The 12,236-nt window shown below is 48.5% G+C and overlaps 1 protein-coding gene and 1 long non-coding RNA gene across 3 annotated transcripts in view; one reads left to right on the forward strand and one right to left on the reverse strand.

Moving 5' to 3' along the window:
• Positions 1–9,087: 9,087 nt before the first annotated feature.
• Positions 9,088–12,236, reverse strand: part of ABHD2 (abhydrolase domain containing 2, acylglycerol lipase) — a 108,248-nt gene continuing 105,099 nt past the window's right edge. For both annotated transcript variants that reach the window (XM_086364620.1, XM_086364621.1), the window contains exons 10-11: positions 11,781–11,865; positions 9,088–9,619 (exon numbers count right to left, since the gene is read on the reverse strand). In XM_086364620.1, coding sequence (XP_086220746.1) covers positions 9,423–9,619; positions 11,781–11,865 — 282 coding nt within the window. In that variant the 3' untranslated portion in view covers positions 9,088–9,422. The remainder of the gene's footprint in view (positions 9,620–11,780; positions 11,866–12,236) is intronic.
• Positions 9,513–11,779, forward strand: LOC147349668 (uncharacterized). The gene is made up of 2 exons (XR_015150076.1): positions 9,513–9,640; positions 11,456–11,779. It is a non-coding gene; the product is annotated as an uncharacterized LOC147349668 (long non-coding RNA).

Here is a 12,236-nt window from a genome sequence, read left to right on the forward strand (position 1 = left end):
TGAGCTGAAAAGGTGAAAGGAATGAGCTTTGTTAAAGCTTTCAAGCTACACTTACAATTGTTTTGCAGAGGAGTTGTCTCCCAGATTTGAGGAAAACCCTGGCTGATTCCTCTTGGATGACTCCCTTCTTCCCCCGGGTCCCTTATTGCCAGAGCCCTCCTCGCCCCACCCTCTGATTTGTGGGCGCTCTAATTTACAAAGGAAATCAGGATATGGAAAACACTGCAGGCAGAAGTTCTTGGGGGCAGCTTTGGTTCTTCAGTTTAGTTCAGTTCAGTCGCTCAGTTGTGTCCGACTGTGATCCCATGGACTGCAGCACGCCAGCCTTCCCTGTCCATCACCAACTCCTGGAGCTTGTTCAAACTCATGTCCATCAAGTCGGTGATGCCATCCAACCACCTCATCCTTTGTCATCCCCTTCTCCTCCTGCTTTCAGTCTTTCCCAGCATCAGGGTCTTTTCAAATGAGTCAGTTCTTCACATCAGGTGGCCAAAGTATTGCAGTTTCAGCTTCAGCATCAGTCTTTCCAATGAGCACCCAGGACTGATTTCCTTTAGGATTGACTGGTGAGATCTCCTTGCAGTCCAAGGGACTCTCAAGAGTCTTCTCCAGCACCACAGTTCAAAAGCATCAATTCTTCGGTGCTCAGCTTTCTTTATGATGCAACTCTCCATACATGACATTTGGTTCTCACATCCATACATTTGGTTCTTACTCAAATTCAAATGGGATGCTGGGGTCCCCGCTAAAGTCAGCATGGCTGGAGACTTAGCTTAAGAATGGTTTGACAAAAAAGCCCCAAGGGTTTTCTGAGGAAGTCGGTTCTGACTGTGGGCTGCCACCGCCCCCTGCTGGCCATGCCCTGATACTGCTCCTCCATGTCCATGGATGTCCGTGGCAGTCCTGGGCAGGGGCAGTCTGAGCCAGACCTTGCCAGGAAGGTGGTGCTGCCTTTGGGAGTAGGTGCCTGAAGATCATGAATGTTAATGTTAAAATCTGATGTGCTCAGTTTCCCAAATTCTGAGCTGCCTGGATATGCTGGATTCCTGCAAGTGACTACCACCCCCCTCATTCATGAGAAAATTAGAGGGACAATAAAATACTCTTGAAAGCCACCAAATATGGGAAAGGGGATAACAAAACATGACTTTCATTACAACCATTTGCTGCTCAGAACACCTTCCTTCCGGAGACATCTGGGATGAGGCAGGGATTCTGCACACGAAAGTAATTTGAGCCAAGCAAAAGTTGGGAGGGCTTCCCAGGTGGCTCAGTGGGTAAAGAATCCGCCTGCCAATGCAGGAGTCGCAGGAAACTACGGGTTCCATCCCTGGGTCAGGAAGATCCCATGGAGGAGGAAATGGCAACCCACTCCAGTATTCTTGCCTGGAGAATCCCGTGGACAAAGGAGCCTGGCGGGCTACAGTCCACAGGGTTGCAGAGTTGGATATGGCTGAACACAGCACAACAGCAAAGTTGGGAGGTCACAGTGACGCATCACATGGCCCTTTGGGGAAATACTGTTTGCAGATGGAAGCATTTGTTAAGGTGTGGGTGGAGGTCTCAGTAATGAAATGGGCCATCAGCTTCAAAGAATCTCTGAGCAAGACTAGCCACTTCTTAGATTCTCGAGTTTACCTAAGGGATGCTGCAGGAGGCTAATGCTGCCGGGTGTCCTGGCAGAGTCTTCCTGGAAGAGGGATGCCTGGGTCTTAAGTTAATCTGAGAAAGCTGAGGAGTCACCTTCAGGGTGAATTGGACCACCTTTTATAATACTTTTCATTGTGGGTGTGGCTCTGGTGTTGAGGAAGCTTTTAGCAGTACAGGGTGGAGAAGGCAATGGCACCCCACTCCAGTACTCTTGCCTCGAAAATCCCATGGATGGAGGAGCCTGGTAGGCTGCAATCCATGGGGTCGCTAAGAGTCGGACACGACTGAGCGACTTCACTTTCACTTTCCACTTTCATGTATTGGAGAAGGAAATGGCAACCCACTCCAGTGTTCTTGCCTGGAGAATCCCAGGGACGGTGGAGCCTGGTGGGCTGCCGTCTATGGGGTTGCAGAGTCGGACACGACTGAAGCAACTTAGCAGCAGCAGCAGCAGCAGCAGTGCGGGGAGGGGAAGCTCACAGGATACCCGGGAGCCTTCCTGCTCAAAGTGTGGCCCCAGGAGGGGATGTCTGCTCCACTTGGGAGCTTGCTAGTGATGCAGAATCTTAGTTCCCCCTACCCCAGATCTGTTGGATCATGGTCTGCATTTTAACAAGATCCTTAGGGGAATGCACATAACCAATCAGAGCTTCCAAGGCAGGGGTTTGCAACCTCCTTGCTGATTGATTCTCCTGGGAAGCTTGATGACTTGCTCAGTTGTGTCCAACTCTTTGCAACCCCATGGGTTGCATGGGCTATAGCCCACGGGGATCCTCTGTCTGTGAGCATTCTTAGATCTTGCTGATGTATGTCCCCCAAAACCAACTCACCTCTCCCCACTTAGTTTGTCAAAGGCTTTGCAAGACCAAGGAAGGAAGAAGATTAAGTGCAAGGTCCTTGGGGTGGGGGAGCATGGACCACCACAACCCTTCTGGCTGGGCCAGTACTTGGCCCTGGGAGACCCTTCGCTTGGATTCAGACAGATATAAAGAAGAAAACACCACTATTACTCAGCCAACCCAATATAATCTTAATTTAGGTCATGTTCACCTGGTCTTTCCAAAGAACACTATCAGAAAAGCTTGTGAATCATGTGTGACAACTACCACTTTGACATCTCTTACATTCTGTCTACGTGGTTCACTTTATAGAGCAAGTGTTTAAAATGCTGATTATCTCACTCTTCCCAGGCCTTGGCTGTCTTCCCAGAGAGGATGGGCTTGTAAAGACACCTGTGGGCTGGTCATTTCTTCGGTATTTGCAAGGCTGGGTTAAAGTCAATTGTGATGAGAATTTGGTATTTTGCCCACTTCTTTCAAGCTCGTGCTTTGGTGAAGACATGGGAAGAATCCTTTTATTTATTTTTTAAAAACTTATTTTAATTAATTAATTAGGCTGTGCCAGGTCTTAGTTGCAGCATGCAGGGTCTTCTAGTTGCAGTGTGTGGGGGCTAGTTCCCTGACCAGGGACTGAACCTGGGCCCCCTGCATTGGTAGGGTTGAATCTTAGCCCACTGAACCACCAGGCAAGCCCAAGAAGAATTCTTTTATTCACAGACAGAAAATCTCCACTACAAATGACTGCACAGCCAGGTCACATTTTTAGTCTTTTTTATTTTTTTTTAAGTAAAGAAATTCCATTGAATCAAAGATAACAAAATTACAGCTTTTGTTTGTAATGATCTTTGTTTACCACCACACAGAATCAAAACAGAACCAAAAGTAATTTATGAGAACATAAAATGATCAAGGACACCACTGTTTAGTATAATTTCTTAATAAAGGTAAATATCCTCATATTTAGAAAAAATTGCATTGCTAGTTGCAAATCTTAAACACCTCAGTGCTGGAGGATCCTATATCTTGCCCCCACCCCCGCCCCCAAATCCAGCAGCACAGAGGCCTTCAGAACACAAACTCAAAAATACATTATTTTCAGGGCAGCATTTGAAGTTTCAGAAAATTAACAACAACAACAAAACAAACAAAGAAACCAAACTCAAACAAAACAGGAATTTAGGAATGTGTAAGTGATGGTTCTCAAAAATCAACCTGGAAGCACACCTTGCCAACAGAAAGAAAGTGGTTCATGGGAGTCTAACCAGGAAAGGGGGGAGATGCAAACTGGCCCCCCACCCCCCACCCCCCAGCCCCTGGTGTCACTAAGGCAGCTGCAGTGGCAGAAATCAGAAGCTCAGGTACAGTGAAGGTCTTCCTGAGGCGGTGGGCAAGACCCAGATCGTCTGAGACTGGTGTGGAGAAGAGGGGACAGGAGTCTACAAGGACTTGTGCTTTAGGAAGACTAAAGAGGCCCAAAGCAAAAACCAAAGGAAACCTAGCTCCCACGCCTGCCCGGGAACTCGGCCCGCCCCCCACAAACAGCCCGGGAAGGAGGTGACTGGCGCCGGGACTGCGGGCACAGCCATCGTGCTAGGGGACTGTTGGCCACGGCACGTGGGTGGCCTGGAAGGAGAATGCCCCACGGCAATGAAGGGTACTTCTGCAGGTGCTATATAGGTGGTCAGTCCCTAACTTGCGGCAATGGGTTTCTTGGCTAATGGGGACACCAGGAGGGAGGGAAGGCAGGTTATAGGCTTTGTTACTAATTGACAGGAGTTGAGTTAAAAAGACAATCCAGCGGTTCGAAATTAACTTCAGCTTACTCATTTGAGATAGATGAATGTTTTATCCACATACATGCTGGGGAAAACATGGTTCAGAAAACATGATGTGTTGGGAAGGAGGGGCTGGCTCCTTCAAAAGGGGCAGCTGTCCACTGTCCTGGGGTCTGAGAACTGCTGCTGAGCCAGGCTCTGCAGCCTGCCTCTAAGGGCCACTTGAGGGGCTGGGGGTGTTTGGGCTACAGCGGCCGAGGCAGCAGGAGCAGAGAACAAAGAGGAAGCAGCTTCAGTTTTGGACAGCATTCCAGTTCTCACTGCCTGCTCCCCTTCAAATACAATTTGGCAAAAGCTATCTTAGTATGTGAAGGGGGTTGGTGGTGGCTATTTTCTTCTGTATTTTTTTGGCCATGCTTGCAGTATGCAGGATGTTAGCTCCCCAACCAGGGACTGAACCTTGCCCCTTGCACTGGGAGTGCGGAGTCTTAATGTGGACCACCAGGGAATTCGCGGGGGCGGGGCGGGGTGGGGGACATTTTCCTCTGCTTTGATAACATGTGGAGAAGAACACCTTTCCCTCAATTGCTTGGCCACTAAATGCCACACGCAGGCTTTTGCCACTTTTCATGGCTTTTGGAAGTATCCAAGTAGTCTTTGAACTACAGAGTGAGGCCAAGAAGGAAGAAAGACATCAGAGACATCAGGTGTTTGGCCAGTTCCAGACTGCTCTTAATTGTCAAGGGGTGGGAGGTGCCTAATGTAACATTCTCTGGTTTTGCTGTGGCTTTGTTGCAGACTAATACAGCAGGAGAATTTCAATTCTGCAGCCAAATAGCTTTGTCCTACCAGGGGATATTCTAGAGGCAAGTTAAGGCTTTCTGGGCAAAGAAAAATGATTCCAGCTGATATTGTGAGCGGACGCTGCAGCAAAATGCTTAATATGATAACTCTCCTGTCCTACCTCAGAGGACAAAGACCAGAGTTCTTTGAACTCAAGGTGATGTTTCAGTGATCTTCAGCGCTAAGTCAGAATCAGTGCCATGGGAAAAAGAAAAGCCCTTCAGAGCTCAGACATCTGCTAGCCTGGCAAACACAAACAAGAACACGTGTATTGCTTCCCAGGCGCTGGCAAAATGGATCATGAGCCACACAGTGACAAAGAGAGCTCTCATTCAGATGCCAGACAGACAAACTCGACTATCCAGAAATCTCAGCTCTAATGAAGGCTGCAGTTTGAGAATGGAAGTCTGAGCAGGAAGGATTCCTGCCCTGGGAACGGTCAATGCTTGCCCAAGTCTCACAGAATGAAGGGGATATTCGCTTTGTTCCAACGGTCAGCACCTGTCCCCGTCATGAGACCGCCCTCGGCACAGAAAGGCTACTGGGAGGACAATGGAGGCTCTGAAGAGAAGCTAGTTAGGGACACGGGGCTTGGGGCAAAATCAAGGTTCTTCACCAGCAAAGGCTGAATGCAGTAGCTCACTCTCTCTCTCCAAGTCCCCTCAAGACAAGCCCGAAGCCTTGACTTATCTGTGTCCACTTACAAGGGCTGTAGAAGGCCAGTTGGGAATGTTCTGGCAAAGGATGTGTAAACAGGTGAAATGGACTTGGAGATGGTCTAAGGTGAGGTAACCGAGGCTTAGAGAGGGGAAGAGATTGCCCACAGACCAGTGTGATTTAGACAGGAGAAGAATCCAAGTGTCCAGGACCCTGGGACATTAACACCAAGTCAGGAGAGGGTGCTCCCCTGGCAGGTATATTCCCATTCTAAGGTATGTGGGAAATGCTTGCAGGAGGTTCAAGGAATACAGTGACAACAAATAACTTTCTGTCTTCATTCTGCCCTGGAATCATTGGTACAGACTCACATCAGAGAAGGTAAGAGGTTTTCTTTAAGACTGTTAAACTTGCTACTGATATAAGTGCATCAAGAAGACTTGAGACCATTTTTCAAGTCAGATAATCCTAACTTGGGCTTCCCAGGTGGCTCAGTCGTAGAGACTTCACCTGCCAATGCAAGAGACACAGGAGACGAGGTCTTGATCCTGGGTCAGAAAGATCCCGTTGAGGAGGAAATGGCAACCCACTCCAGTATTCTTGCCCGGGAAATCCCATGGACAAAGGAGCCTGGCGGGCTATAGTCCATTGGGTCGCAAAGAGTCAGATAGGACTGAGTGACTGAACATGCACAATCCTAACTTGACTGGGATCAGTTACTCACTGTTGTCTTCAAAACTGTTTACAGAGGCAGGGAGAAAAACTTGGAAAAATGTTGCTAGAAGCCTGTTTGGTTTTTTAACATGTTCTTCCAGCAACAGAATTATCTAGGCCATTACAATTTATGTCCTTAACCTGATTTTAAAATATAATATGCAAACACTCTGAAAATTCAGCCTTGTGTTAACCCCAAGAGGACCTCAGGAGCAAGAAGAGCCGCCACATTATCATCAGAAATGAACAGAAAAGCCAGGCAAGCGGGAGGGAGGAAAAAGCTGACCGACATATAAAGTGCTGCTCCCTTGTTTATTAGGCTTGAATGCCTCTGTGCTCCCATTCAGAAACAAACAACAATTTTCCTGTAAGACGGCCACAGTTACACTCTCATTTCCATGCATGAGAGCCTGAAGCTTGAACAAAGGGCCTCAGTTGATTTCATGTGAGCTAAAAAGTGCCATTCAGAGTCACACGCTAAAAAGACTTCAGCTGTGCATGGCGCCCCACGGTCCTGTGGGGTAAAATCCGGTTGTCCAGCAACAAAGGGAATGCTCTGAGCCCTGCCTCTCCTCCGTGGGTCAACAGAACTGCCGGGCACACCAGGCTCCAGACTCCTGTCCCTGTCTCCGCCAAGTGTATGACAACCGGACTGTTTTCTCCTCCTGAATGGAGCTGGTACCTGGCTGCTATATAGTTGGAACAGATCAAGGGACGTGTCCTAAGGCAAATGAAAAGGAGCCTCTTGCTTCCTGGGATGGTGATTCAGCCCCGTTAGGTTATTGCTTCGTTTATCTGATTTCACAAAAAGTCTTGAGACAGGAAGGTAGGAGCAGGAAATATGACTGTGAATTTTCTCGATTACAGCTGTGGTTGCAGGTTGGAGGAAAAAGTAACAGAGGGGGAAAAGACGAGCTTCCAAATCGAGGGGCAGAAGATAAAGTGCCGATCTGTGCTAAAAGCACGTGAATGAGATATGCACTTGAAAAATAACAACCTGGGGGGAAAGTCATGATGATGAATTTGTGTGTGTGTGTGTGTGTGAGAGAGAGAGAAACCAAAGCCAAGTTGAGACCAGAGAAACCTCAGTCTCTTCAGATAACAGTGGTCTTTGATGTTACCATTTAGGATAAGCTGGTGATTGTCAGAAAACAACACATGACTCACGTGACTAGGACCGAGGCTCAAACTATAACCACCTGTGACCAAGAGGGTCCGCGCCCAGGCCCTCATATGGCTCCCTTTACCCCTTAAATATCTGCACACGGATCCATTATCAATACTCCTGTCTGTCCTAGAGCAAAGTAGAAGAAGCAGGGGAAATAATAATTTTAAGTATCTAGGTCATTTCACTCATAATTCTGTTCAGTTCCAGATAGCAACTGCTGATTATTTCAAAGTGCAGGGTTTTTAGATATTCAAGTACCACAGGATTGGAGGAAAGGAGTACTTGAAACACAGCGTGGGCTTTTCATTTGAGAAGACACACTCTTGAAAGACCTATCCAATAGCCTACGGACATAAGTTATTCAACTAAAAATCCGGTTTCCAAAATCACACCCTCTTCAGTTGAAAAGCGATTTCTCCAAACTCAGATCCAACCTTTGAACTGTTTGGTATCAAAAGCCAGAGTTAGAGAGAACTGGGTTAAAAAAAACGGCAACCCACTCCAGTATTCATGCCTGGAAAATCCCATGGACCGAGGAGCCTGGTGGGCTACAATCCATGGGGTCGCAAAGAGTCGGACACGACTGAGCGACTTCTGTGTGTGGGCTAAAAAAATAAAATGAGTACTTTAAAAAACAAAACCAAACCACTTTATATGAAATGAGGGACAGGAAAAAGAAAAAAAAGAAAGGCAAATGATGATATCGACATGCTTAGAATAGCTCCCGGGCTCCCCTGGAGAGGAGTTCTCTCAAACCTCAGTAAACTGAGTTTGTCATTGAACTTTAGAACTGGTAGTGATCTCGGCAATCTGCCTGGTCCAGCCGCTCCTGCATTTTACAGGTGAAGAAAGAAAAGTTCAAAGGGACTTGTCCAGGGTCATATAGCCAGTGAGAGGCAGAGGCAGGCCTGAAGTCTCCATCACCAGCCCAGGCCCGTGCTGAAACTGCTCATGGCTATCACATCAAGGCAGGTGCACATGACAGGCACTGCTGCTTCAGAGGCTCCTGGGAGCTACGAGATACCATGAGCTACCAAGACGTTTCTAATTCACAGGCTCCGCACCATTGGGTTTCTCGAATTTGCCTGGTGATAAGGATCACCTGGGGCACTTGTCAAAAATTAAAATCCCAGGCCCCTTCCCAGCCCCACAGAAACACCTCCAAGGGGAAGGACGTGGGAGGCTGAATTTGTAATAAGCGCCCCAGGTAACTCTCATCGTCAGGAATGCGTAAGGAAAAAAGTTGGCTTCTGACTCAAGGGAATTTTGTCATGTAAGAGACCACACTCTCAGCAGGGGGGGCCCAGGGCCCCAGGCCCCCAAGAACTGTAGCTACAGCACTGGCTCTATTTAGGGTCTACATCCAGGACACATACAACTGCCACAGCGTAACATCCATCCTTCCCTGCTCTTGGGGAAAATTTGATTGGCAAAGCAAAACTGCTATTCAGACACGCTTTTTAATAGGGAAACTAGATGTAATTGGCTTGAAAGCAATCCGATGCTGACACCGGACAGCAGGGTGAGAACCCTGTCGCTTGTCACCATGGCTAACAAATGCAATGGACAAAACCAGTAACTAAGCACAAAAATAGCCTGGAGCTCCCAGGGACCACCACCCACTTCAGGTCGCATGTGTGTCTGGTGGGTGGTCCCCGTTGATGGTGTGAGGTCAGATCCAGGTCGCTGAGGGAGATGGGAGACCTGAAAACAGCCAGTGAGGGATGAGAGTTCCAGAGGAGGGCGGCTGGAGCACGCCAGAGTCCGGGGAGCGCCTCACTCCAGGTCAGCCTCCACCAGCTCCGTGTCAGAGCATTGCGACTTGTTGCGTTCCCACTGGCAGATGGCGTTGGCGTACTCCACCACCAGCTTATCCATCCACGTCAGGGGCTCGGGGAACAGCACGGAGCCCTCAAAGAAGCCCAAGTGGCCCCCGTGCAGGGGCAGCACAAACATGACATTCTCCCGTTTCTCTGCAGGAGAAAGGCGGCTGAGTGAGTCACTGTCCTCTGACCGGCTCCGGGGCTGGAGGTGGGAGGGCGAGCTGGCCAGGGTGGCCCAGGCTTGCCCCAAGGGTGCAGGTGTCCCCCTCTAAGTGGGCATCTGATCTCCACCCCCTCCGCCTCGTTCACCAGCAGTGGGGGCGGGTGCTAACTTGGTGGGGGCAGGCAAGACGGTGAGATCAAGCAGGTTTGGGAATAGCAGCTTAGCTTTGGAGCAGAATGGGTACTGGCTTAGGTTTAGTTGCTCAGTTTTGTCCAACTCTTGTGACCTCATGTACCGTAGCCCAGCAGGCTCCTCTGTCCATGGGATTCTCCAGGCAAGAATACTCGAGTGGGTTGCCTTTTAGGACATCCTTAGAACTCTAAGTGGTTCTCAAACTTGGCTGCCTATTAGAATCACCTGAATTTTTTTTTTCTTTTTAATAAAGGTCCCTATGTTGCACCCAGACCAGTGAGATTCTGATGTGAGGGCTGGGGTGGGGTGGAACTGGGAGTTGGCAGGTGAAAGAGGGAGGACCCAGGCATTGGTGGTGTTAAAACTCCCAGGTGACTCAACTGTACAGCCAAGTATTGGGGTGGCCAAAAAATTTCATTCGGATTTTTCTGCACCGTCTTACAAATCTGAACAAACTTTCTGGCCAATCCAAATCACCCAGGCAATTGACTTAAAATATAGGTTTGGCTTTAACAGGCCTGGATTTAAGGAGCTGAGACTCTGCGGTTCTCACAAGCTCCCAGGTGATGCTGATGCTACTGGTGGGGCCCAGACTTTGAGGACGGATTCCTAACACACTCTTATTGACCAAAGAACCAGATGAATTCAATGGAGCCAATGATTTTCCACTGCAGAACTTTATCTTGCAAGACTAAAACATAAAGCTGCAAGTTGTGTTAAAAGCTGCCCGAGCTCTCAACCTCACGTGATAAATGGTCATCTGAGAATTACAAACCTGGAGCTTGACTTTATGAGTCCATGTTTAAGCTAGTCCCACATGGGCTAGTAAAGCCATTACTGAAGACATGCAAAAATGTGGAGCCAGGTGCATTCAGGTACCACAAAGAGCATCTGTCTTCCCAGGGGGACGAGCGACAAGGGGCCCCTTGCTGGCTGCTCCAGGCCTTTGAGGCGCTTCCTGGCACCTGCATTTCTGGCTCTGCAGGGCTCTTGTCTGATCCCCTTTATTCTTCCCTTTTGGCTGCTATTTCATCAGTTTCTGTATGACAGCATGAGCGCTGTGGGTGTTACTTTAGATGTGCAGAAGGAAGCCTGTGTCCTCCTGCCGCTGCCAATGTGGCTGTTTCTGTGCAGGGAGCCTGTGGTTTGACAGGCGGTTGACAGGCGACAGCTTTTATCACATAACACACCTGCGACTCATGCATTCGCTCTGAGTGGAGAACAGAGCTCTGTCTGGACATTGGTCCTGTGTCTGTTTGCTGCATTATCTACTCTTTAACTTGGGGTCAGGAGAGAATCAGATGTACCCCTTTCCCTCTGGTTAACACGTGATGTTTATAAGAGGAAACAATCACAGAGGATGGGGCAGGGAGGTCTGGTCCGAGGGATCTGAATGACAATGCACAGTAACTGTGGTTTGTGACCCAAGTATTTCCTCTGCTTCCCTCTTTCTAGTTCTTTCTGTAGCTCCTACCTAGCAAGACATGAGGTCATGCCAGCCTGAAATATGATGGTATTCCCATGAGTGACCTTCTCTACTTTTTCAATGGCTTATATTTTTATCCTCAAAGTGGACAGGGAGGCTGTCTGTCACAAGAGGCAGCAGAACTGACTTTTTTTTTCCTTTTCAGGTCAACGTTTCAAGTCTAAATCTCTCTTTAATTCAAGCTCTCAGACCTAATGGAGTCACATCCCTGAGGCAATAATTTCATAGAATACCAGGGGACTCCCCCAAACTCTGGGTTGTGGTTATAAATGAGGATCCTGTCTCTTGCACCAGGACAGAACATGAAAGGCTCAACACAGGCTCTACCACAGCCCCAGGCCTATCAGACTAGACTAAGTAAGAATACTGCCATAAGACGCTCTGGTGTCCAGGAGATGTCAGCGTGGTGAAGGCGATGTACTGTGGTAGTTTGCTGAGCGGTTGAGAGAGCGGCGGGAAGAAACACTTACCTGAAAGAGATTTTGGAATGGCTAGAAGACTTTCGTGCACTAAGGGGTCATCGGCTGCATTCACCAGCATGAGAGGTACGTAAATCTGAAACAAGGAAATAAAAGCAGGATTAAATGATCAATTCTCTTTTTTTAGATCCCGTTGATCCAAGGCTGAAATACACTACTGGACATGTTTCCGAAGCAAAGGGAAGAGGGTCGGTGCTTAGTCTGCCGAACTAATGGACTGAGGATGCCTGTGCTCCCTGGCAGTGGCCGCTGGGATTGCAGCCCTGGCAGGCACGCACAGGCACATACAGGTGCGCACAGGCACGCACAGGCACATACAGGCACGCACAGGAGCCGTGCTTGGTGTCCTAGGTGACCCACGTGCTCTGATGGAGCAAGGCTCAGGACTACAATACTCGCCGGCAACGTATTTCTGATCCTCTTCACAGTGTCTCAGATTAGCCGTAT

This window comes from Bos grunniens, chromosome 21, assembly GCF_055505025.1.
Source record: "Bos grunniens cultivar Pamir isolate PY7600 chromosome 21, Bosgru_T2T1.0, whole genome shotgun sequence".
In the NCBI taxonomy this organism is placed as follows: domain Eukaryota; kingdom Metazoa; phylum Chordata; class Mammalia; order Artiodactyla; family Bovidae; genus Bos; species Bos grunniens.